This window comes from Cottoperca gobio, chromosome 16 (assembly GCF_900634415.1).
Source record: "Cottoperca gobio chromosome 16, fCotGob3.1, whole genome shotgun sequence".
Lineage (NCBI taxonomy): Eukaryota > Metazoa > Chordata > Actinopteri > Perciformes > Bovichtidae > Cottoperca > Cottoperca gobio.
The window spans coordinates 20,774,545-20,801,840 of record NC_041370.1 but is presented as its reverse complement, the minus strand read 5'-3'; the positions used below and the strand labels follow the sequence as shown (position 1 = coordinate 20,801,840).

At 42.2% G+C, this 27,296-nt stretch overlaps 1 protein-coding gene across 1 annotated transcript in view; it reads right to left on the bottom strand.

Moving 5' to 3' along the window:
- The window catches only part of me1 (malic enzyme 1, NADP(+)-dependent, cytosolic), an 83,586-nt gene extending 56,519 nt beyond the window's left edge, over positions 1-27,067 (bottom strand). Inside the window, exon 1 of the mRNA XM_029452489.1 lies at positions 26,889-27,067. Coding sequence (XP_029308349.1) covers positions 26,889-27,017 — 129 coding nt within the window. The 5' untranslated portion in view covers positions 27,018-27,067. The remainder of the gene's footprint in view (positions 1-26,888) is intronic.
- Between the last annotated feature and the right edge of the window lie 229 nt (positions 27,068-27,296).

The window sequence follows — 27,296 nt, the reverse complement described above, 5'->3', positions numbered from 1 at the left end:
GACAAACACACACACACACACACACACACACACACACACACACACACACACACACACACACAGATTTATACACACACAGCATCCCTATGTTTGTTTGTCTGAATACAGGTTTTCAATGTTTGGCTGTTGTAATGCCTGCTCTCTCTCCCCTCAGGAGCCTTAAACTGGGCGGGGCAGGATAAACCCTAGAGAGCTTCCACATGTGCCTGACCACATCTGAAGTGCCCGCACCCTGTGCCAACACATGTGATGCCCGCAGTTCCATGTTCCAGAAGCCGTGGTAACAACCCAAACCTGTAATCTAGCCACCGGCCAGTTCCACCCCTTAACCTCGGACTGCTGCCATGCCCGCCCCAAAGCCTTCGGCGGAGAGGAAACAGCTAATTAGTTCACCAGATGCACAAACAAGAAAGATGAAAGTACAAGTCCTTTGAAACTGATAAAAATGCATTTTCTGTGCTTCCCAGGGAGTTCAAAGGGTGGGTCTGTTGCAACTCTACAGCGTAAAGCTTTAGAAATTTAAACATTCTGCCACCTCAACCTTTTCATTTCCATGGCCACAACCACACAGAGACTCACAGCGGAGCCACTCCCTTCATTACACCAGGGCTTTTCCTCCACCTTAATGCCACTGCTTGGTTTAGTTCACCCACAGGAGTAGCCTCCTTATCACAACATTAACACCGTTCTGAAACTTTCTCACACACACCTTTGAATTAATTTGATTTTTTTCTGTGTGAAAGCAACTTTTTACACCAAGTCTGTCATTTGATAAAAAAAACGTACAGAAACCTTCTTCACTGAGTCCAATGCACTTTACGATTCTATTCGTTGCAGAAATTGGTAATACAGGACAAAAAGGTGGGGGCCCAGGGATGCATTCTAATATTAAGTCAAAGCCTAGTCCCAAACGAGGCTAATGAATGAATGACACTAAGAAGCTATCGTTTAGCGGCCTATAGCACAATCATCGAACCGGTTCCGAAAACTTTACCATTGGACGAAAGTTTCGGAGTTTGTGTGTAAACGTGATTGACACAACGTGAGGTCATATTTATTTATTTATTTTTTAAATCGTGCGACAATTTCAGACGGAAAATACGGATCTGGTGTGAAAAAGCCGGACAAGAGACTGCCAGAGGATGTCATACTGTAAGGGCTGTAAAAAAGGCTGCACTGTTCACACATTTACAGAACCACGGAACTATGCGGATGCATAACGTATAGTTTGACCTTGACCAAAATGTTTGACAGTAATCAAATGTCTTATACCTTCAAAACCGGGGACTCGTTTCCAATTAGGTTTCAGGCACTAAGACTAGTGTTGGGTGAGTTACCTGGAAAATGCAATCAATTACGCATTACATATGAACTACTAATGGAAAAAAGTACTTGTGTTACATTTCAAGTTATTGAGCAGGTTATTGAGCAAGTTATTAATTTGTTACATTAGTCATCCTCGCTCTGCGTCCACACCCACTATGTACTATTACTCAAATATTGCCAGAAAGCAAACGAGCTAATTAATTTGCAACATTAACTAAAATGGTCCGATGCAACTAGAGATAAAAGTGCTACTTTGATTACAGTGCAGCTTTGTCTCACAATACATATTGTCGTATCACCCAACCCTATTTCCAATAAAATAAATGATATTTTTATAGTATCTTGAATATGTAAGGTCATATCACATGCAGTGTTACAGCACAGCACATTCAATAAAATATTTCTTTATTTTCTTTACACAGAAATCATCTCTTCCTTTAGCGGTAACTCCTTTTTCAACAAATATATGGTTTTATGACTCACTGTGAGACTAAATAACTGGTTCAGATGTACAATTTTGTCAATGTGCTGACAAAGAAAAACTGGAACCAAAAAACTTAAACCCTCAAAAGCTTTTCCACTTTCTGGGTAAACTTTGAAATGATGTAATTCCACACAAAGCCATGATTGATTCAGGCTGGTGAGATTCCCAGATAAGACAAGCTCACAGTCCTCTCCCCTCCAACACACAAAACCCACTTCCAAATAAGAATGCCTCACACCGCTGCTTTTCTTTTCCTGTGTGTTGTCTGAGCTGCAGCTTCAATGCAAATGCCCTCTGCACCGGGAGAAACAACCCCCATAGAGAGAGACCTGAGCCTAACACGATAGGGAGGCCTTTCCCTATTGAGCCTCTCTCAACCGCAATCGCAGATCAGACACGGAGACAAAAGCCCACAGGCCTTCAACAGAGAGAGGGCTCAAATGTTTGGCACTGAGATACGGCCTGGCAGAGATGCGTGTGGTCACAGAGCCCGTCTCTATTCAATGCTGTGTGGGAGAGGGAGGGCTTTCTTTTCAGGACAGGCAGAGCTGAAGCACTACAAGAGACGGCCTTATTGTATGACTTGTTTATCAGTAAAACCACTTGCTGAAAGTGATGTAGAGTTATAGCCATCTTAACCCTGCTTCCCCTCATTTATCCGCCTTGCATTTATGTTGCATTAGTGCCACCACAGCTTCTTTTTTTTTATGCATTTCTGAATGTTGGGCTCAATGATTCAGGTCAAGTCAACAATATTTATTAGGCATCTAAATATAAAAATGTTGCAGTGTTTCATGAGATGAAAACAGAACAAAGAAAAAGAAAGTGGGCAAACCCTTTACAGTAAAAGCAGGTAGACCACATGAGTCACACTGAAAAGCAATAAAGAGTTTAAAATGTGTTAACGCAAGTCTTTAATCAACGTTTTAAACACAGGAAATGAATCCTGCCAGGGTGATATGTTGGGTTCTAAGTCAAGTCAAAGTAAAGTTAAATAAAGTACAATTCAATGATAACTCTGAAGTTTACAGCGGGGCTCTTTATATTAGCTCTGCACTGCCAAACCCACTTTTTCCACATACGTGTGCAACATGATTGGCTTCTGCTTAAAGTGCCTTTACATAACTCTTACCTTGTCATGTTCTATAGATGTTTTATAAATGTTTGTCAAACTGAGTCTAATAGGTGGAAGTACATGTGCGTTGGTGCTACAATCCTGCTTACATTATATTGAGTCAAAGTGTGATAGTACTATATTTTCTATAATGTCACCACTTGGAGAGTAGAGCGTGGAAAACCTTTGTGCTGGCAGTAACATGCTGAACCTCATCCGTGGTTGCAAATTTAAAAGTTGATTTTGATCTGAAACTGTGGGGGGCTAACATTTGCGTAACCTTCAACAGGACTGTGAGAAAGTCATCTGCAGCGGTCGAGTTGGCCCACACTGTTTTCCGCCATGGACCAGAGTATCTGGATTCACTTCTGCTGGTGATGTCAGAGCTCCTCAGACCAACAACGACCTCTCCGCAGCTGACCAAACAGGGAACAGAGGGCTGCTGAGATTTTCCCATAAACACCGCCATCACCAGCGCCATCTAGTCCACCCCACCATAACCACCACGTGTTCTCCCCACACTGCTCCAAGACTGCAGCAAAAGACGGTTTGTTTCAGTGAGATGTGCAGCATGCAGTCGCATCTCAGCAGAAAAGAATGTTATCTACGTACAAAATGAAATAAACAGTACGGCTAAAAGTAGGCGATAGACTAAGTTACTATTGCCAGTAGACAAGTAAGCTGATTTTAGCATGTTTTTTATTGCTGCCGTGTCATTGTCGTGAAGCAGACTTAGTAAACAGTAGAAAGCAGCATGGAGGTCAGTACAATGTAATATCTGTTTTTTTCAGTCGCTCTTTCAAATTCTCAAACCAATTTCTGTTCTTGTAGTCTGAGAGAGAGCACATTAATTGTTTTATTTGTACGTTAATAAATTATAACCTATTACCAAATCCAATGCTGATTTTATTTTATAGTCACGTCAACACGCGTGATGAAAAGGGGCGTCATCACTGCTGAGCGGATTAATACCTGTGACTACTGCAGAATCGTTTGTCCCCGGAAAAAATGCTGACTGTAACCTTTCCCATTGAAGACAAAAGCCAGATGTTAGTGGATGTCCAGTAAAAGGGCTTAAGTTTGAAATTCGGGAATGGCTTGGAAGTAAAAAGAGTTTTGTGCCTTGAGGGTTCAGACATGCCCATGTAAATATCTTTATTCTCAACAATATGCGGCCCAAACATGCAAAGTAAGCCCATTTGGAAACCAAAGCTCACGCAGGAGGCTGATAAATATTAAGTCAGCAGAAACTGAATTAGAAACTTGTTATCAGAGGAAGCTCTCTGCTGAGTTCATTGGTTTGGCCGACGGTGACCCACACTGGGGGAGAGTCTGGCCAACAGCTGGGGGAAACACTGAGTCATATGCCTCCTCGCCTCCCTCCCCCTAAGTGTTTATAAATACACACACACACACACACACACACACACACACACGATGCAAAAATCACGATGTTAATGCAGATTTAAGTCTATACAAATACCATCTTATGCTTTTGCTTGTAGATATGCACAGTACAACTTGGTAGGAACACTCTCTGATCCCTCATGAACTCATGAACACACACACACACACACACACACACACACACACACACACACACACACACACACACACACACACACACACACACACACACACACGTTTAATCCTGCCTCAGGAGAAGACCCACACTCCACGACGTCCTCATTGTCCAGCATCACACCGTGCTTTTGTTTGATCAATATCGGCATGTGTGTCTAGACGCTGTAAAAACAGCTGGTGGGGGTAAGAGAGTGGATAGCCCAGTGGAATGACAGATTTATCCCATAGTTATCATAGGCGGGATTAGAGGATAGAATCCAAAAATGAGAGAAACAGCAGGGTGAAGAGTGACAAATACAAAGAAAAGAGCGGGAAAGAAAGAAAGAAAGAAAGAAAGAAAGAAAGAAAGAAAGAAAGAAAGAAGCGGGGGCTCTTTTATGAAGGTCAAACACAAACCAATCAGGTCGCCAGCGTCTAGCTGTTGGGTGACTGGATGTAACGGAACGGGCCAGTACTCACAGCTCTTTTAGGCTGCGATCAGCCAGCCGACAAGGCTTGTTATATAACAGTAAAAGCACCAGACCACTCACCACCACCACACTCAGCCTCCCTCTGGTGCTGCCACGTAGAGAGAGAGAAGGAGGCAGTGATGTGGTTTGAGCTGTAAGCAGAGGAATCTTTTAAAGCTGTACGAGGCAATATTGTTTGGTACAATTACACTTGTTTTAGTTGTCCAAGTCAAAAACTGGGATTCACAAAAAGAAGAGCATCCAAACACATTCCAAATACATATTCTCCACAGAGTGAGGTCCCTAGCAGGGAATCTACCCAGAACCCAGTAGCCTATGTTACGTTAGTTAAGTGCGTAAATTACGTAACAAAAGTACGCTAATATAAGACTTTTTGTTCCACATGGGACACTAACAGCAGTCTCCTAAGTGGATGTCCTGATATGTACAAGACCAATTAGCAAACTATGGGGAGCATTTTCCAAGTTCCAAAACATCCTTTACAACAAGATGGTGGCGCTGTAGACAACTACACATCATTCAATTTTGAGTTTCAAATTTCCTCAGAACATTTGACATTTGATTTGAAACACTGATACCAGTGAAGCTGTGTGGTGGGTTCATGTTTGTGTCCGATTAAACAACATGGTCTGGTATATGGGTCTGGTGTGGTTCCCACTGTTTTTTCCATCAGTTAGAGAAACAGTTAAGCAATCAGAGCATAGTAGGCTGGATTAAGAATGATGAGGTCATCTTTCTACATAGCTAGCTAGCCAGCCATCTATTATTAGCAACAGGAAAACAGCCACAAACATGTATGCGAATGATGCAACTGTACAAGTTGTGGTAAGTTCACTTAAATAACTAATAAGTCTTTAATCAAAATATCTCTTTAATCAATGTGAAAAAACATTCAGTTAACCGCTGTCTAGGCATCAACTGGAAATTACATTGGCAGGACGAATATGTCACTAGCTACTAAAATTTAACAATACAAGATACCCAACCCAAGAAATTGGCTAACATGAATATAAGAAATGAATAAGCTGAAACTAAATGGCAACGGAAGTGTTTGTGTGACAGGAAATTGGTGATAGACCTTAAACTGAGCAAAGGTGGAAGGTCAGAGACTGACACCTAAACACAACAACTCCACGCTGGGCTTGTCCAATACCCAGATGTGTTTAGAGCTGGCTGTCGGTTTATTCAAAATTACTACGTATAAAATGTCCACCACCAGTGTCACAGGAACAGAAGGTGGGAGACTGAATTGATTTACAGCAAAGATAACGCTGATGTATGGTATAAACAAGAACAGGGTGCTTCTCCTTTAATGCAAATGCAGTGAGTTTTCAAAGTTGCTGGTTTGTGTCATGCATGAAAAAAGGCTACGAAACATGTCCAGAGATTTCCCATAAAATCAATACATTATACATGACCGTAAATTGAAAAGGCCAAGGGGAGTTTTGTTTGAGACATGACAACAACCAGATCCCATGTCTCTGGCAGTGGGAGCGATGTCCCAGATGAACAGACTCCCACTAACTCCTCAGAAGTGAGACTCTACCACAACAGTCCGCTCAGGGCTGATGTATTGCTGTTTTCACCCAGCCACAGCAGGGGGGTTTGGACAGTACCCATTTTACTGTCAAACATGACCAGAACGTTGTTTTTGTCTTAATCATGGCTGTGGAGGTGAGAGGTGACAGAGCGAGGAGCTGTGGGTGTGAGATAGTGTGAGAGGAAAGAGAGGTGGAATGAATTCGGAAGGAAAATGAAAAGGAAAGAGAGGAGAAGAGAAGGAAGGAGACAGCAGACTTGTATTAAGACTGTAGTCTGTGAGGGACATGGGGACTTAAGACCCGTTTCCACTGCATGGTTGGCTCCACTCGACTCACTCTTTTTTGGGTTTTCAATTTGGAAAAGTTGTGGATACTTGTACCTGGTTTTTATTTAGATTTCTATGAATACATTCTAAATATATCATTTTGATGAATAGAGATGATTTATTAGGGGTTTCAATGCCAAAGAGCAACTTTAAGTAGATGGAAAGAGATACAAACATACAGCAGCCATGAATCTGAAAGGAGGCGGGCACCGCACTGGTTCTTGTCGAACACAAATACTGACCCTCATGCTCAAAATGTTGACCCGTCCCCTTTAACTCTACAGTCTACCCGCAAAGTGGTGTCCTCTTCACTGGCAAATCATCTCTGGCCCTCCACCCATCTCCTCTCTCTTTTCTTAGATCCACCTAAAAGACAGACAGGGAGGAGTGTGTGTGTGTGTGTGTGTGTGTGTGTGTGTGTGTGTGTGTGTGTGTGTGTGTGTGTGTGTGTGTGTGTGTGTGTGTAGTCAATAATTTTGCACTGGATGATGGGATATCTTTCGTACAAAAGGGGGTCAGTGTCAGTGTCAATCATTCAAATTAGAAACCCATATGGAGTCAGTCCACAGATGTTCTTGGGTTTCAAAAAAGAAAATTCTGTGGGTCTCATGGTAAACTAAAACCCCATTTTGTTTAAGGAGCTACATATTGGGCCCACGCTTCACAGGAATGCATTTCCTGATTTTGAGGAAGCAAGTCTAATGGCATCACTGCACGCATTGTTCCAACTGACCATAGCAGTCATCCTACACTATATAAATTCTATAGGCATCGGCAATCAAGTGGAAACAGTAGCAACCCAAGAGGCCATCTATCCTGAAGCAGTCACCCTGCTGTGGCTACAGAGCAACTCATATATGGCCTCACAGAAATGTGTGTCCAAATACCAAAGCACACACACGCCTTCTAACCAGACTTTATATACTTTTATATACAGAGCATTTACAAAATAGCTCTATGTGAAGACTTTTCACCATCACATACACTAGAGGATCTAGCTAACCATGTCATTCTCAAAGATGTCATTATTCTTGTGTAAATTATAAAGATTTCATTATTCTATTATTTTGATTCTATATTTTGATAACAAAGTCCATTGCTCAATACTTTATGGCTTTCCTACCCTGTGGCAATACATAGTGGCATTTATTTTAACTTAACATACTGTACAAACATTATTTTTAATTAAATTGAGCATCTTCTCAAATATATGATATACTGTATGAAGATGTTTTTCATCATACATCAGACAGGATTCCAAACTGGATGACATCATGTAACGTCCTTAAAGGCCACTACGCATTCTGTGGCCACCGACACAGCAATTTAATAAGACACCTTACATGTGTTATATGATGCAAACCTTCCTGACTACACAGTTACAATCTGTACAGTTAGTGATCATCATTTAATCCAAAATGTTTAAGTTATTGGCCTTCTACATTAAACATCCTTGTCAAATTCACGTTTTGGTAGAACAGCAGCAGCCTGGTTGTAGTGAGCAGAGGTTAAGTCATTTCCTGAGGTTACTTTAGCGGAACAGTAACCTGAGCTCTTCAGCTATGACCTGACGTCACTAACCAATTCTACTGCCTATGTACCTGTCACTATTTACATCAAAGTGTTGTCAAACTGCTTTAAATCTATACAGATCCCCTCCCTGTGCAGCAGCTTCTCTGACTCACACCCCTACAGATGAATGTTGTCTGCTTACAAACCTGGATCCTCTTATACCTGCTTATGTTTGAGACACTGACAAGCATGAGAAATTGAAATATCTCAGTGGCTCGGCTTTGGGGATATCTCATCAAAGATGTGTCTCAAATTAGAGCCAACGGATCTCATCAAATTATTCAGTAGAGCGGGCGGATCCGTTTGGCTGACACACGCTTAGCACATGTTCAATGGAAGTCAAAACCAAATATCAGCACATGGCTATCAAAATGCTTGTACATTTCAGAGAATTGACACAGTGTGTCAAAAAAAGTCTGAAAAGTCCATCGGGTTTGACATTTGCTTAAATATATTTCAGTCAATATTCCAAGTCTCCAAAGATTCAGAAAATGACAGGAGAAAGAGTTAGAAAGTCTGAGCCAGCAATGTGACAACAGCCAGGTTTCCATCCAAATTTTCACCGAATTTCGAGAAAATCGGCAAAAGAAAATGTTGTATTTATGCTCGTATTCATCCACTGCTGTTATGCAATTATTAGGATTTGGTTTAAATCGAGATACGCAGTCGGTGGGGCCATTTCTTCAGTCGGAAAAACATTATACCATTGCAGAAGAAGAGGGTGCGTAACAAGATGACGGAATTAAAAGAGCAACCTGAAACGATGTAAATAATTTAAAGAACTAGATGGAAACTTGACATTATGGTTTGTTTCATGTATGTATAATGTGAGGAAGTTAACATCAGAGCTGTGTGGAGCGATGAGAAGACTGTTGTAACCTCCAGTGGTGCTATTTTTAATTTCTTCAGCAGAGCAGAAGCTTCAGTGGACAGTTGAAGTCACATGCTTCATCATTTATTAGCTACATCTGTTTCCGTTGTACTTGTCGCCTTTTGATTCAGAAACACCAACATTTCTCTCTCAGTCATTTCTGCGTTTGTCATTCGTAATTTGAAACAGGTGGATTTAAACACACCTAATAAAAGGTCAGAGATGTCTGTGCTCATTTCCCAAGGAGATGAAGCGCTGACACACACTGTAAAAGCAAACAAAAAGGCCTTCAAACGACCCTTTACTCGCAGACACACTCCTGAATTTCAGAGCTCCACACATGCCAGAGAATCATACGCTACCTGGCCTCTGCCCTCTGACGTATATGACTGCATTTCTGTTTAACACATGACAGGTGCAACAGTTTCCCTAAAAACCTTATTGAAGCACCTGACCTAAAACTATCAAACTACACGGTAACAAGCTCAGTGAACAGGTCCGACCATTTTATGAAAGCCAACTGGAGGGCCTTTAAGTGTTTTCTGTCATTCCAAAGTAAGTTCTTAAATCATCCTAATTGTACACAGCAAGTGAATAAGGGGGTTATTTATGGACTCCGTCTTCTGCATGCAGGTGTAGCATTGAAGGATGGAAAACCCTCCACGGCCTGGTGTACATTAGTTTGTATGTGCATGCTTGTATGAATGACTGCATGTGCACTTATTTGCGTGTGTGTCAGAGACAGAGAGAGAGTGTTTGTCCACTTGCCGTCCCGAGGGGAACCTTGAGACACTCCAGAGCCCCCTTCAGGTTGGTCCACACGGCAAGTTCCCTCTGTTGTGGAAATTGCATTACAAATGGCCACATTGAATCTCCTCTAACGACTTTGTGGTAACACAAACTCAAGTGCAATAAGGACCACCACATTAAAGGGGAGAGAGATGACATTATTGTTTCTGCCATTACATTTGAACATCTTTAACTTATGTGCAAAAGCTTTTTAGTTTGGTAAAATAAAGCTCAGATATGTAGCCTATGTGATGTTATTACATGTGGAACTCATTACACTAATGGGTTTTATTGTATTTTTGACCACTCTATGAGGTAAAATATTTGATTTTGCAGTACAGGATCATAAAAGTGCAGTAAAATGACTCAACAAGCACTACTTTATGGAAATATTGGATTTTCTAGCACGCTCACAGTGTGGCTTTAGGGTCTCAGTGTCTGTCGGTTGATCCCAACTGAAATATAACAACATTTTGAACAACTATGAATGGTTCTTAGACGTATCCTTATACTTTTAGTCCTGACCTTTCCTCTAGCGCCACCAGCAGGTCCAGGTGACATTTGTGGCTCTGAGTGAATTGTCTCAAAAACCATTATATTGTTAGTCATTAAATGTTGTGTAGACATTCATTTCCTCCTCAAGATTAATTGTAATAACTTTGATTATCCCTTAACTTTTCACCTTGTGCCATGATCAGTTCAAAATGTTCAATACTTCTGTTTATGACCAAAAACCTGCAAAACAAATGGCATTCCCATCAATGTTCAGAAAGTGTAAACCAGTGCAGCACTGAAAAGGCACACAATAATGGCTTTCACCCATTTCCTCTGAGGAGGTCCATTACTAACCAGAGCATGATTCTAGCTTTGGGTGCGAGAGGTCAAGGGCTCAAATCCGAGACGAGCCCTTTTCCACAGCATGTCATGGTCATATTAGGGAAAGCACGAAAACAATAAAGATGGCTCTATTGAAGTGTCCCGGTAAGTGATGACAATGTGAAGATGAACCAACACTCACAATCCAGGACCCTGAAACTGAAGCAGCTAAATGGAATTCAGCCTTTCTTCATTTCATCATTCAAACACGGGCTTTTCCTAATGGGATATGTCAAAATGTCTTTCATGAAAAAGATTTATTGCAGTACTTGCGATACATCAACAGTAAATCTACGATTAGAGACTGTTGGCTGGTATTGTAGGTAGTTTGCTCCAGGAAACGTTAGAATTCATAGTCCATGTCTAATCTTTACATTTGCTATTGGTCTATCTTTTATAAAAGTGAAAGAAAAAAAAGCAGGAATGTATAGGGCATGGATGTCACACGAAACACACAAAAAGACTCTTCATCATTTGTAGAGCAGAACGGAAACAACGCCTCAACGTATGGATGGGCCTCTGAAAATGGGCCAATGAGTTCAATAAATATTGGTCTCACAGTTCGTTCAGTACCTAGTATTGACTAAACTTTCAATTAGATACAGTAGATATCTCACAATGGCTAATCTCTATCTACTACTGTAGAAAAGATAAGCGTTAAGTTCAGCAGAAGGTCACTGAAGAGTCATGTTCCTGCTTGTAGTAGAATGATCTACATTATTCTGACTTGTTAAGAATATGAAGCTACATGACTGGTCAATGTCAATCTTTTGTACCCATATAAGCACTGCTGAATATGTTTGTAGTCCGTGTGAAGCTATTGATTAACAGGTTGCCCTATTGTGTCCAAATCCTGTAGATTTTCTCAGTAAAAGGGCCACATGCCCCCCATCTGTTTCCTGCTAAAATGGCAGCCGTAGCAGGATTGAAGAGGATTGCCCTCCGAATAAAGCCCTTTAAATCCATCCCTTCCTCTCAGGAGGAAGAGAAAGAGCACACATCAGCTCCAATGCGTCTCTTATAAGGATCTTAGTGTCTGACTAAGCTTTTCCCAATGAATGCCTCCCAACAAATGTGCCGTGTAAGGCCTGCATGTGCACTCTCATTCCTGAACGCATTTAGTCATAAGCAGGCCGAGGACAACGCTACTCAAACTTCGTTGAGAGAGCCAAACACATTTATCAAAAAGATAACTAGTGTTTTCTTTATCAACATTTCTGCACTGTGCTAATAATGCTGTTGGATAGGAGCACTGAGAAAAAGCATGCTGACAACAAAAGGAGGAGCACTGAAGGCAGAAACAGAGCTCTGTGTGCCGGCTTTTTAAGCTCGATTCCATGTGTTTGGTTTAGAAAAGGAGCTTGACCTAACTCAGTGTGTGCTTGATTAAATGTCTTAATAAAACACTGCAATGTGTGTTTGTCATTACACTCATTAATACGCTTACGATGACCTGAGTTTGACCTGAGTTTGCTTCAGATTATAAAATGCTAAATGCTGTTGCCTCTGTGTAAACAAGGTTAGCTTTTTGGCTAATGTGGGATTTGTTACTATATGATAAGCTGTAGCAGCGATTAGCAGTTACTTCTGGGGACTTAAACTAGTGTTACCAAGTAGAAAGGTATGGAGAGTTCAGGGAGCAACAGGAAGTAACCAAAGGTCTATTTGGCACAGCACATCTCTTGTCCTAGTTGCCATTAGAGAGCAGACAGAGTAACTTACTTACTCATGATCCCCACCGAGCAACACTGAGCTCTGAGACTGAGTGAGCATCTTAAATTCCTCATGCTGAGTAAATATGAGCGCACAGGACTCCTTAAATCAGGAGGTGTCAACTTGTGAATGTACAGACACTTGAATTGGCCTTGAAAACCGAGCCGCTGTTGACTTAGGGAGGGTAGCCTTGAGTGGGTGGAGGTAGCGGACATGTAGGGGTTCTTCAAACGCAGCCAATCCCCTTGAGGCAGCCTTTTCATGCTCAACAGTCCAGGTTCCTTAGGAGCCTGAGTGCTGCCAGGAAAGTGTCCAGGCCATCCAAGCCAATTCACTTTTGGTTAGTGTTGCTTCAGCATTCACTAGCCATGTTCAGGTTGACAGTATCGGCCTCAACAGCCATGTCTAACTTTACAGGTGTGTATGAGACATAAATGAAAACACATATGTGCTGTCCTTTTTCTGGAGAAACAACAATTAAAACAACAAAGCACAACATGAAGCAAAACATTGTGACTTACACAAGTACATAAACAACAAGATGTCTTTACTTGCACAGTGAAGTGTTGGCTGACTGAACTGAACTCATTAGGACAGGAAATCTCCAATTAATCTCTTTGTTGTTCCACCTAAGAGCAAATCCAATTTCAGAGGCGGTCTCAAAATAACTGTATAATACTGTAGTCACAGATGGAACTACAGAAGCGCACTCAGTACAGTGCAGACCTGTAATGTTCGAGTGAATCAGAGCGTATCAGACAGGTTTTTCACCTACACGTATCTGACAACAGCTCTCATTTTAATGTACGCATCCTTCTACACCGGCTCCGTACAGGCTCACGTCTCAGCTGCGTCTCACAGGAGTTAGCGCGACCTGAAGCGCTTCAAGTCATGATGCACGTAAATGCGTGGTTGAGGCCCAATAAAAACAAACACAATAAATATATGTATCTACATTTTGCAACCTAGGCGGAGCAGAGTGTGCTGCTCTCTCTGGCTCTGTCCAGTAACTGGTGTTATCCCAAAGACTCTCCCTTCACTTTTGCAAAGCAGCTGGTAAGCAAGACAAAGGAACTTCCTGGGTATTGTACACAGTACATTTACTGCCACGAGACAATTTCATAGCTAAATGCTCTCTCTCGCTCTACCACACACAGTTGTTGATCAGTTAACAGTAGTGAGGAGTTAGTCAATGACTGTATGAAACAGTGTGAATCACTGCAACCACAAGAGGTTCTTGATAACACAGTCATAAATGAGCAAAATAAATATTACTCTGATGGGTCCAGTAGAATACGAGATTATCTGTGGACAGACCGATTGACAGATGTGAACGTTAACGCGTGAATGCACGCACACGCAACCAAATACATAATCTCCTGCCGTAGATAACGACAAGGATAATATAAAAATCAGGTGAATTACAGCTCACTTTGCATTGACAGAATAGCACCCACTTTCCCTTTTTGTAAAAATAGCCGTGAGCCAGCCTCCCCGCTCACCTTTGTGACTTCACTACGGGAGGAGCACCATAATGTAAGGGCTCCACCTAAATGTGTTTTTCTGTTGTCACTGATAGTTTCTGTGATAGCCAAAAGACCAAATACTTGGCAGCTGGTTCTCCAAAACCCCAGACAGTAAAAAATGTAAGAAAATAACTTTTCTCACAGAGCAAACAGTAAATGCTGTTAAAACACAGCACAGGAAAGGACTATAACATTGTCACCAGCAAGGCTGTAGCTCATGGTTAATGATAAAGAGAGAAACAGCTATAACGAGAGTTTTCCATTTTGTTACATCCTTGTTTGTGTTTGATCAGTGAGTTTAGTTTAGTTTTCCTTTACAGTCAAGTGAGGGATATAGGTATAGGAATGTTTTCATAACCTGCAGAAGATGACAAATTGAGGTCCCGTCACAACAGAAAGTGGTACAGACAAATTAATTCACACGTCTCTGCTAAATATTTGGTTCGGAAGCTTAGTGACGTATGGACATTCGCATGGTTAGTATGTAAACTACTTTAGCTAATCTGCTACCACGCTAGCCGGTTTACAAAGTGCTTGCTACAGGACAACACGTTCACAGTTTAAAAAAACACATCACAAGGTAGCAACGCCCTAAATCATACCCTGCCTTAGTGTCTATTTTTCTCTAAATGGGGCCATCATTTACAAAATAAACATGATGCTGAGACTATAAACTCATGAAGAAAATGTTTACTGACGGAATAAATCAATTTAGAAGTAAAGGTATTTTTTCATAGACTTTTATACAATCGGACTTCTTTTGGAAACCAGTGGAGCTGCTCCCTGCTGGCCATTAGAAAGAATGCAAGTTTAAGGCACTTCTGCATTTGCTTTACTTTTCAAACAGTAAAGTTGAGCAAAACATTTGCCTGGATTTACTTTGCCCCTGTAAGCAAATCTAGTGATTGTGTATGTATTTGCATTTATTTAAATGCTGGTGTGACCGGGCCTTTAGCCTGTTCACTGACAGATTTACGGCTCTTTATCGCACAAAGTCCATTAAAACAAAACTCCTTGTCCTTTTCATGTAGCTGCAGCCACACGAAACCTGTCAATCCACACAGCATCAGTCTTAAAGATAGCCATCTCTCTGACTTTGGGAAAACCATATGTACATCATGTTCACATATCCACTATGTTTCAGAATGATGAAACCAAACACTACCTTTAAATTCTTGCTGCTGTATCTTTGTGAAACCATGGCAAGACCTCCGCCACTCTAAAATAACAGACAAAAGCAGCATTGAAGAGAAGAGGAGGGGGAAAAGACAGGAGGGGCTGAAAGAGGTGGGATGCTTGAGATGAGCTTCATAGGGAGGTGATGAGGCTCAGACTGTCTCCCTGTCTCTGTCTGGGACAAGCTAATGGCTTCTCCGTTGTCCTCACATGAATGAGGACCATCTTACAAAAAACACAAAAGTGAGCTGAAGAGGTAGAGCTATTTAGAAGAACCTGCTGCAGAATAAACACAGCATCACAATTGTGTGTGTGCAGACACAGTCTGATCATATTACACTCACTCTCTTTAAACCAGCCCTGAAGAAAACTGATGAAAGCACTTATGGGGCTGCAGGTTAAAAACGTATTTAAACTGGTTTATGAGCATGTCAGAGGATGCGTTTGTGTCTATGTGTGCCTGCGTGTGTGTACATGTGTGTGTGGGTCAATCTCAAATTGGGGTTGGTTACTGGAGGGGAACGAGGGTGCACTTTCTGTCTGTCTGGCCGATCCACTCCAGTCCATCAGAGGAATGTCTGGTCACCAGCAATGCGTGCGGTCAACCTGGAACACCTGGCCACACCTGGGACAACCGACACACACACACTCACACACATATCCACGGAGCGCTGCGGTCCACCTAGTGAGGGGGATTGACAAGTCCAGCTGCTCTGCATAAAGTCCGGACAGAGAAAGGTTTGTTCCACTTTCACCGCTCAATTAAACGAAGGCTTGTAATCTGACTGCCGACATCATCGAGTTCAACCTCATATAACCACTGTCCTCCACCTCTAAACAGCCTGTAATATACACACACACCTAGAATTTTCACATAATTTCTGCCCCACCCCAGAGTGATGTCAGAATCCCCTGTGCAATGGTATTTGGAAAAGTTACTCTTACTCACACATGATAGAGATTTTTTTATTTGAGTAGCAACATAGTTTTCACACACTTGCGACGCTAGAGGCTCTGTGAGGCTGTACTTTTTACAATGTTAACCAACTTATTTTAGCACGTTAACATTTGATGACTAGACGGACACACGGAGAGCGCAGACCTCCGTCAAGGCGTTCTCTATCTCCCAAAGTTAATGAAAGTAAAACATTATTTGTGTATCCGCCACGTGGTTTGGAACCACACCAAAATTGGATGGGTTCTCACTTGGCCTTTGCTTCACCCTTAACCATGTGGACGGCCCACCAGGAGTTTTATTTTGCTGTGTGTTGTGTACAGTCCACCATGATGGATGTGGTACCCATGCCGCATCTTTTTAGAAAGCTTAGAATCTCATCTATTTAGATTTTGAGATCACAATCACAACAGCAGGTACAATCAGCGCCTCAAAATAGCAATTCAACTCAAAAATCAAAATCATAACTTTGAGCCAACTCACCTATGAAGCCTCATAATAATCCTGTAATCAGTAATAATCCAAAAAAAAACACTCCCGTGTCATTGCCAAAGGTCCAAATGATTGTTTCCGGTAAAAAGATATTGATCGCCAACATCGTCACGTCCATAAAAGCCCATAAACAGCTGTTGCAATCTTTGAAATCAGCTGATCGATGTGTGAGATATTTTGTTTATACTCTGTAAAAACGTTACTTCCGCTGCTTGCAGCGCCGAACGCCTGCTTCCCAAATGTAGAGCGGACTCTAAGCGTTCGATTGACATCTCATTTGAGCCAATCGGAGCTTCCATACGTTATCTACAGACATCAATAGCCAATCAGTGTCAACTTGATAAGGAAGTGTCAGCCCTCTTCTTTTGTTTACAGACCGAGCCTATAGCAACCGAGTCTCCCGATGAGTGGCGTATCATGTGGCCAATGAAATGCTGAGAAATTAGATGCGCTACTTCATTGGTCTATTTTTTGCAAATGTTATTCTTTTTGTTTTTGTTGGTTTTGTTCTGAAATTTGAACCTGAACTTGGCAACACTTGGTGCTATGTTCCTATTGTGTTTTCCAGCTCTTACCTACCAGCTATACCCATCTTCAGGCATCTTTTTCAACAAAAGAAATCAGACGGAGTTTATTTTCTTCAAATTCAGTATATTGAGACCACTATTACTTAGTGTATGTGCAAATGGTTGAAGAGCAGCTTTTAATTTACTTTGGGTATGTTGTTTGTAACTATTTTCGAGTAAATTCCCCCACACTGTAAGAGGTTAAAAGCACTGCTCCATCATCAAAAATGTCCATCAGAGAATTTACCCTAAATGTTGATGGTGCAATGGATTGGGGCCAGAAGGCTGAGAAATTAATAAATGTAGAAATATTGCTAAGGTCCATGGTAACCTTGGCTAGCAGCACAAACAAAGCATTGCTGTAATGCCTCACCAACACAAACTGTCAGCGCAAAGCTTGTATAAGTCTTGACTGTACAGAAAACAAACTCTATCCTTGTGTCATGCACACACCGTGACTCAGTGGGAATCAAAGTTACAGACTGCGTTGACTAAAGTCAGCTCCAGGTCATCCAGCTGTTATTCTCACTGGCACCTTTTACCAATTGTGACATAATTCTGTTAGAGTGCATGAACTGTTATAAAAGCCTTTATCAGGGCTTGCAAGAAACACGGACCAGCTGGAGTGCATTATATTTCGAGTGGAAAGCTCAGCAGATCAGTCAACAACAAAGCATGACACATTACCAAAGGAAAAGATCAAAGAGCCACAGACATACAGAAATATTTCCCTGTCAGAATTAAAAGGGAGGCATTTTTGTTGCCGTTTGTTTGTTTGCTGATAGATGTATTAATGTCAGCCTTGGTTCTAGGAAAATGCAAACCTGGTGAGGAAAAAATAAATTCTTGGAGCAAAAGTCGATGAGTTGTAGCAGCCAAACCAGAGTAAGTCTAACATGAGAGCCTAATTACTTCCAGTTGCTACATACAGTTATCAGGATCGTCGGCATTTGGCATACCAGCACATCCTAAATGCCCAATCAGATACACTGTTGTTCAGCCCTCGCCAAGAACAGAGATTATTACTTTAAGTCTTTCATCTGACGGGCCATCTTGCAATGTCATATGTGGAGCCTGTGGTTACAAATGGGGCATCCAATTGCAGCACTGTCTGGGCATGGGCCCTGCATTTTCTTCAGCATTCGTAGGCTCCAATGGTGCATCATGTTAGTGATTTTAAAAACCTCAATAAACAAAACATTAGTTTAATCCAGGGGATAAATATGAGTTCTTGGGAAATAGCACTTAAAGCATGGATGACATAAATGACAGCACCACTTCTCACTCAGTCTGCTGTATTTAAACGTCTTTGTGAGTCTACTATTCATCAGGTTTGATGTTTTTGTGCCTGCTCTATGGAAGCCCGTCTCCACCAGTAAAAGAAAACAATTATTTCTATCATTATAATAGCAATGGCTTCCATATATGACAGACAGTTGCTGTGAAACTGTAAAAGAAGTCGACCAACCGACAGGAGCTGCAGTTCTCATTCTCTCCAACCTTTATGACTGACTGCACTTATTACCTACAGTACAGAGCCAGTGAATGGGCATCTGTTGGCCGCCGACACACCGACAGCTCAGTTCAGTGTTTGAGGTGAAACAGCATCCCTGATTGGGTGCTACATGTTGAAGCATTTTTAAGGAGTATGTTTTTGTTGTTGTTTTTCAAGGCCGTGGCAGGCGGAACCAGCGTCAGAGAGACGCACTGAGGGTCGGGATTCACACAGATGCCTCATTAATGTGTGATCAAGCAGAGAGACAGAGGACGTCTGTGGAGCGTGGCCAGCGCTCTCTTCCTCAATCACAGAGAACCCTTTCTACACCTCGCACCCCACTTCATCTCTTTATTGCACACACGAAACACACCTATAATATCCGGTTCCAGCTCTGGAGAGGGAGTAGGGAGTGTTAGCCAAAGAGTAAGGTGAAGCTGTGTGTAACACTCATGTATAAGTGTGAGAGGGGTGAGATTAGAAGGAAATCGAAGCCCGTCAGAGTGAGGACAGGCCGCTTTCAGCGCTGACTCCCTCAGCATCAATTAGCAGGTTGTGCTGTGACTGGCTCCTGTTAGAGGTGAAGTGGGCCAGCTGAGGAAGGTAAACATACCTCATCCCCAGGGCTCGCTGAAATCAGAAGGAGGGCAACAATGTGCCACTACCTGAGCCACAGAAGCATGCCTGTGCCTCGCCACTAACACTCTTTAGCAGTCATTTCCTACCTTCTCCTCCAATTTCCTTGCCCGGTTCATGTACGAGGCTGACAGTGGATGGTTCACCTGGCTGCATAAGAAACCTTTTTTTCTGCTATGACTCTAACCTGTGTGCGTTTTAGGAAGCATGTGTTTTGGGTCAATTTAGCCAAAGTGATGAGAGGCTCAGGTTGATCAGATTAACAACCACCAACCAGGATTAGCTGAATGCAGCATAACTGCAGTAGAGTAATGTTTGTGTTTAAAAAAAAAGGTAATTTTATAATGATGTAAAAAGGTGGCAAAAGCTATCAAGCTTATAGCAATATATTTAAGCATGTCAAAATAATTAATAAATAAAACAACATACATATTATTAAAAAAATTAATAAAAATAATAATAATAAATAAATAAAATATGTACGGAAATACGGAGCTCTGGAAGGAACATGGAGGGGAAAAAAATATTTTTGAATCTTTTTTGTACTTTTTTCATTTGGAGATCCTGACATCTCCAGTAGCTTGGCAAATAGTGATATGGGTAATGAATTTAGTGTTTATCAGACCACAAATGAGACAAGAATTAGTGATCTAGTGCACCCCAGCTTGATCCCCGCCCCCAGGAGACTACTTTGATGGAAGAGGAGCAGGCTGCAAATTCAGAGAAGGACCTTCAGTGAGCAGCTGCAGCCACCTAAATTCAGCCAGCACAAACCCCAGTACCAGGGTCAGACCAGCGGCAGTGCTGGGTATAACCTGTGTAACCGCAGTAACGGAAAGTTTGCTAACCTGGCGAGGAGTCAGGGGGGATCCAGGATCAATAAACTTTCTGTTGCTGTAGTTTTGAGTTTCAACAGCCGCTAACTGAAGGTCCGTCTCCGGAGTTGCTGCCCGTTCTAATGATGGCAAAGAAGTGTCCTAGCGGTGACGAGTGAGGCGGAGGGACCCCGGGGTGCGCTCGCTAGCTAATTGTTGTCTCATTTGTCTTGTCTTTATATTTGAAGCCAATCTCTAAATAAGATTTTATGAACCTCTCCCACTGGTTTTTGCTCAATTTCTGTGGTTGATTTCAAGGTGCTGACCTGAGCTAACCCTGAAGTACAGTGACCTAATTTATTTTAATTTTTTACATTGACCTAAATACAAAACTTTTGCGAGATCTCACAAATGTTTTGCAAGATCTTGCAAAAGTCCTCAGATCCTGGTTGCTGAAAGTTTCAAGCCCAGTTTTTGCACTCATGTAATTAATCTTATTAAACCACACTTTTCTCCAAGACAATGTAACAACTCAAATTGTGAGCTCATTTAGGATGGCCAACTTTAAAAAGGAGAAGAAAAACATTCTTGTAAACAGAGGAACAAAGAACTGTGGCTCTTGTAACATTCACTCTTAACATAACTTGATGGAGAAAGAGGAACGAGCAAGAAGGAAGACGATACATAAAATGTATGAGGGAGTGTTCGTCTTAAAACTGTGAGTAAAAAGTGTCTCTGTGGCCCTTTATGACTCATCTTTAATCTTCCATTAAAGGCTCAAGATTTAAATGTCTGAGGCCAAGTTCTAAATACACCTTTATTAAAACAGACACAATATAGCGTAACCTAAGTGCTAGACTTGGCATGCTTTCACATGAATTTAGGTCAACCTATCTCGCCCTCTTTAAAAGCCCTTTTGCACACTGTCTCCATTCAGGGCCCCAAGGTGTACATTGAGATGTAAACAAACAAGATTACTGGGCCAGGTTCAAGCGCTGAAGCTATAGGTCCCAGATTGACCTTTATTACAAACAGCCATCCCCTCAGTCTGAAGAGATTTAAAAAATAAACTATTCTAAATTTATATCAGAGGATGCAGAAAAATAATGCTCTGGGAACAAATACAAACCGTATTACAGAAAATCAAAGGGGCTTTTCAAGATGGCGACGTAAAGAAAGGTATCAACAGAGATGTCTAACCTGAAGCCACACCAGGTCAAATGGTGCCAATGATAACGTGAACATTGATGCTTGTTTTCTGAAGCATGCAGAAGTACAAAAAAGTATGATGAATAAAACATTCTGTTAGGTTTAGTCAACAGACAACAACACTTGATTATACTTCAGTAAGTAAGTAGTGAGTAGCTAGTGGCACTTATAGGGAAAGGGGATAGCATATCATCAAGCCTAAATCCAGTTCCGAATCTGCTTATTGAATCCTAATCCTTTCAAATTGAATATTTTTGGGTAGTTTGTTTGATGAGGAATGAAGACCACTTTGTTTAAGAAATATGTTTGTATTTCACTGAGTATCATTTCTAAACCGCCGAGATACTCCTGTGCGGAAAAGGTGTAGTGACATATTTATTCGCTCTGGCCGTGAGCTTTACAGCTCGCTTTGCTTGGACCACATCGCTTTGTGGGTGGGACTTTATGGCCGGGTTAACACCAATCAAATCTATACGACCAATGTGTTGTTCATAGAACTAGCCTCTTCATTGTGATCAAAGTGAACAAGATTGATGCATTTAACTTTAAAATGTACTTAATTTTTTTACAAAGGAGCATGTCCCGCTATCAATCAATCAATTCAACTTTATTTATACTATATACTATATACAACTATCGACTAAAAAGATGCGTCCGAGATTTACCCACAACAGAAAAATCCTGTAAGCATCACAACCTCATCCATAGCTGGATGTCTCCCATTCCTCATTTCTCAACTTAATCTTCAGCAGAATTAGGTCACAGAATACAGTTTAACATTAGTAGTAGGATAGCCCTGAAGCTATCAAAAATGCGACATGTTCTTACTTTAACATGATGGAAGAAAAGTAAATATTAAAGCAAAGGACTTGTAGTACCCTCTTTTGTTATGAGTTCCCTGACGCAAATATTGCATTTTGCAGACGCATGGTTGACTTTGCTGAAGCATAACAGTCTTTTTAACAACTAGTACGTGCTTGTAAACGTCACCAGTTGCCTCTTGTGTCAGAAAGAGACAAAAGAGAGACTGAAAATGAAAGATTAGAGGGATTTGTTGCCCGCGAAGCTAAATGAATCTACACTGATGTAAATGAGGTTTGTACAAATTCACGAGACAAAGATCTTCGACAGGCAGTGATAACGTTCTCTTATATCCTCACAAAGTTGTTCGATGATAATATTAGTCCATTGTCACAAATGCTCCAATAGCAATCATATGGATGAGGACGTTGCAGCAGATGAACAAACTACTTTGCATGCGTTTAGGTTTCATGGGTAATATCCACCATGTTATGTAATATTGTCAGCATTATATCATATTATAAACTTTATAAAGTTAAGCAGTCATCATGTTGTGCAGGTTCAGGATGTGCCATTGTTAAATAAATTGTGAAATCCTGGCATAACGCTAATGTGTCTCTAAATGGGGGGCCATATTTGCCTAGAGGGAGTGGCTCTATGTGTATACTACGGGAACAGAACCTCCTGCTATTTTGTGCTGATATGTAATCAAACGGACTTCCTACTAAGTGTGACACAGCAAAAAGAGCCCATTTTCGCATTAACGGTCGGAATTGTTTTGGTACATTTATTCCGAGTTATTGTTGATTTATTTTGTGTTGTTACATTGCTACACACAGCATGTTTATGTGAATGATTAAACAAACATGATCCATTCTTTACTGCTATCTCTCAGAACAAAAATGCATCTGTGCACACACTCCACCTCACCCTGCCACCCCATGCCCATTACACATGTGAAAACAAACACACAGGGCTGATGTGCAGCATGTGGCAGTCTCAGGAGTGGAGTCATTAACTTGCTTAACAAACTGGTCTCTGTGCAGCCACCAGCTCACCACTCCTCACTCACACTGGCCTGTTTGAACTCCACTGTCCCACTTATCAGCACTCTGTATTTACACTGTGGTGAACAGATTTTAAACTAAAAACTAGTGACTGCGAACGTGTGCCAATTCATAGTGAAGCAAACTAGAGCTGAAACGATTAGCCGATAAATCGAATTATTTTAATATAATAAATAAAATCGATTTATTGTTTCAGTCATCTTTTCAAGAAGAAATAGTGAAATAATTCCTATATGCTCTGGTTCTGACCTCTCTAATAAGAGGATTTCCTGCTTTGTCATTTCAAACTAAATATTTCTGCGCATTTGGACATTTAGTCGAACAAAACAACATATTTAAATGTTTCATGTTTGGCCCTAGAGTCCAACCCCTATCCAGGAGTACGGTTCCAGAGCCAAGACTGTGCGTGGAGGTCAGCCCCACCAGATCCAACTGGTAGCGATCCACCTCCCGAACTAGTTCCGGCTCCTTCCCCCACAGAGAGGTGACGTTCCACGTCCCCAGAGCCAGCCTCTGCTGCCCGGGTCTGGTCCGTCGAGGTCCCTGACCATCACTGCCACCCGTGTGACAGCGCACCCGACCCCAGCGGTTTTTCCCATGAGTGGTGGGCCCACAGGATGGATGGATGGATGGGAGGCACCATGTAGCTTCTTCGGACTGTGCCCGACCGGGCTCCGTGGCAAACCCGGCCACCAGGCGCTCGCTGTCGGGCCCACCCTCTGGGCCTGGCTCCAGACGGGGGCCCCAGGCTTCCTCCGGGCAGGGTCTCTCCTTTCCTTTCCCTTTCTTTCATGAAGTAAAAAAATAAAATAAAAATAAAGTCTACTCCAAGGTACTGGAAAGGAGGGTTCGGCCGGTAGTCGAACCTCTGATTGAAGAGGAACAATGCGGATTCTGTCCTGGTCGTGGAACAACAGACCAACTCTTTACTCTTACAAGGATCCTGGAGGGGGAGATGCTGCGGGAGTATGGGGTGAGGGGGTCACTTTTGAGGGCCATCCAATCCCTGTACGCCCAAAGCGAGAGTTGTGTCCGGATACTCGGCAGTAAGTCGGACTCGTTTCCCGTGAATGTTGGCTCCCGCCAGGGCTGCGCTTTATCACCAATCCTGTTCGTGATTTTCATGGATAGGATATCGAGGCGTAGTCGTGGAGGAGAGGGGTTGCAGTTCGGTGACCTGAGGATCTCATCGCTGCTCTTTGCAGATGATGTGGTCCTTATGGCATCATCGGTCTGTGACCTTCAACAGTCACTGGATCGGTTCGCAGCCAAGTGTGCAGCGGTTGGGATGAGGATCACCACCTCCAAATCTGAGGCCATGGCTCTCAGCAGGAAACCGGTGGATTGCCTACTCCGGGTAGGGAATGAGCCATTACCCCAAGTGAAGGAGTTCAAGTACCTCGGGGTCTTGTTCGCGAGTGAGGGGACAATGGAGCGATAGATTGGCCGGAGAATCCGAGCAGCGGGGGCGGTATTACTTTACCGCACCGTTGTGACGAAAAGAGAGCTGAGCCAGAAGGCAAAGCTCTCAATATACCGGTCGATCTTCGTTCCTACCCTCACCTATGGTCATGAAGGCTGGGTCATGATCGAAAGAACGAGATCACGGGTACAAGCGGCCGAAATGGGTTTTCTCAGACGGGTGGCTGGCGTCTCCCTTAGAGATAGGGTGAGAAGCTCAGCCATCCGTGAGAGACTCGGAGTAGAGCCGCTGCTCCTTTACGTTGAAAGGAGCCAGTTGAGGTGGTTCGGGCATCTAGTAAGGATGCCACCTGGGCGCCTCCCTAGGGAGGTGTTCCAGGCACGTCCAGCTGGGAGGAGACCCAGGACTCGGTGGAGAGATTATATCTCCTCACTGGCCTGGGAACGCCTCAGGATCCCCCAGTCGGAGCTGGAGGATGTGGCCCGGAGAAGGGAAGATTGGGGTTCCTTGCTGGAGCTGCTGCCCCCGCGACCCGATCCCGGATAAGCGGTAGACGATGGATGGATGTTTGGCCCTGTGAAGTTGTGATGGCCATGTTTGACCATTTTGACATTTCAAAGACTAAACTATTATTTATAATTGAAAAAAATGATTGTCAAAGAAATCGATAATGGAAATAATTGGTAGTTGCATCCCTAACAAGTATATCTTAAAGATTAGAAATGCACAGGCCTACAGCTTTTAATGTTTTTGCCATAGCTTCCAAGAGGGAAACATATTTGGCCAGTGAGAGTGGTGAGAGAAAACAGCTCAGAGGAAAGAAATAGACTGTTCAAGTGTTCTAAAATTAGTCTGACTTTGACAAAGAGCGGATTTAGACCACGCTCTGTTTGTAGGGCACACTTGACATGTAAGAGGGGCCCTGAATTCAGTCAGTTGCTTGAATGGTCAGTCAGCACCATGGACAGAGACCCTGCTGTCACCACTGCTTGACCTCTGGGGCCCCATCCCACCACACAAACCAGGAGAAAACACTGGAAAGGCTCAAAGGCTGCCAGCAGCTCTTCTTTTGTTAAGGATTTGTTTAAAGCATGGGAAAACTATATATCAGGCTAATTCAACCACAAGGGATGGTTAAATTAATCATGTTAGAAATATCAGTGGGTGTTTCCTGAAAATAAGAACAGGGACTTCCTGTTATCTCATGATCTACAAGGAAGCTGCTCAGCATTATTTGCTGAGAAACTTCCAACTTTGTTCCTCATTTCACTTTAAGAAGATGCAGTGAAAATAAGTGTGAATATTACACATTTATAGGGGCAGTAATGACTTATCTTACTTGACAAGATATCAGCTTTCACAGTGAGAATATGCTGAATAACATAGACTACTATAGTGCTTACTGGGGAAAGACAGGCCTGAATCGCCATTTATTATGTTAATAATGCACAAGCTTACTAACACACTGCTACAGTCTTTGTAAAGCAATACGTGACAGGACAACATTAGCCCCTCTCTCTGTGACAACACCGTTTGGTCTCTTTAAATCTAAATATAACCGTGTCTAAAGCTGATACCTAAACCTCCTGGCTAATGTTGCGTTCACGTGCTTCTAAAAGGTTCCGACCGGCGGGCTAGAGATCAAACAAAGGACTTGTGCGTGTATAAAAAATATTAAACACATATTTCATATCTCAAATATTATCAATGGTCGCTGCTCTTGTAGTGAGTAGAACAACGGCTCTAAATGCAACATCTTAGTAAGCTAGGTGTCAATCTTTAATATTAGCCTAGCACCATAGTCACTTATTAGCAACATGTTGTCGTAGGCCTTTAAACTACTAATAGTTGAGCATCTCCACCCCCTGAACAGTTAACTAAAACGTTTGCATTGTGATACAGAGCAACCCATCTTTCCTCGGTCATATTGACACTTGAGGTCGTCCGCTCTATTGAGAATATTATTATTTCCTACAGCACGTGAAGGCAGCAGCTCGCTTGTCAAATTTGTCGTTCACAGAAACAAGCTGAAAACTAACACAACCGTGTCTCCACACTGACCTTGTTCAAGGGAGGGTTCCGGGTCACATCGTATCCCTTCTTCTTGGTGTAAACGAAGGTTTTTGTTTTGTCTTCGGACTTTTGCATCTCCGTTTCTACTGACTCCCGTTTGACTAGCCCGCGAGCCATGTTGTTGCCTCTTTAAATAGAGCGACGGTGAACGGTTGTGAAATCAACAAGTGGATGAGCAGGTCTGACCACTGAGCTCTGGTCTGCCTATGTACTCACTTCAATCAACAAGAACCGGAGTAACCGGAATAACCAGTGTACTTATCAAGAACGCTGTTTTATTGTTTCCAATAATTATCTCAAGGTCTTGATATGTGCAAAGTCCCTGCAACAGGTGCATGGTATAGTTACACAGAAATGTACAAACAAACCAAGATACCTGCAGAGTTTTTTTCTCTT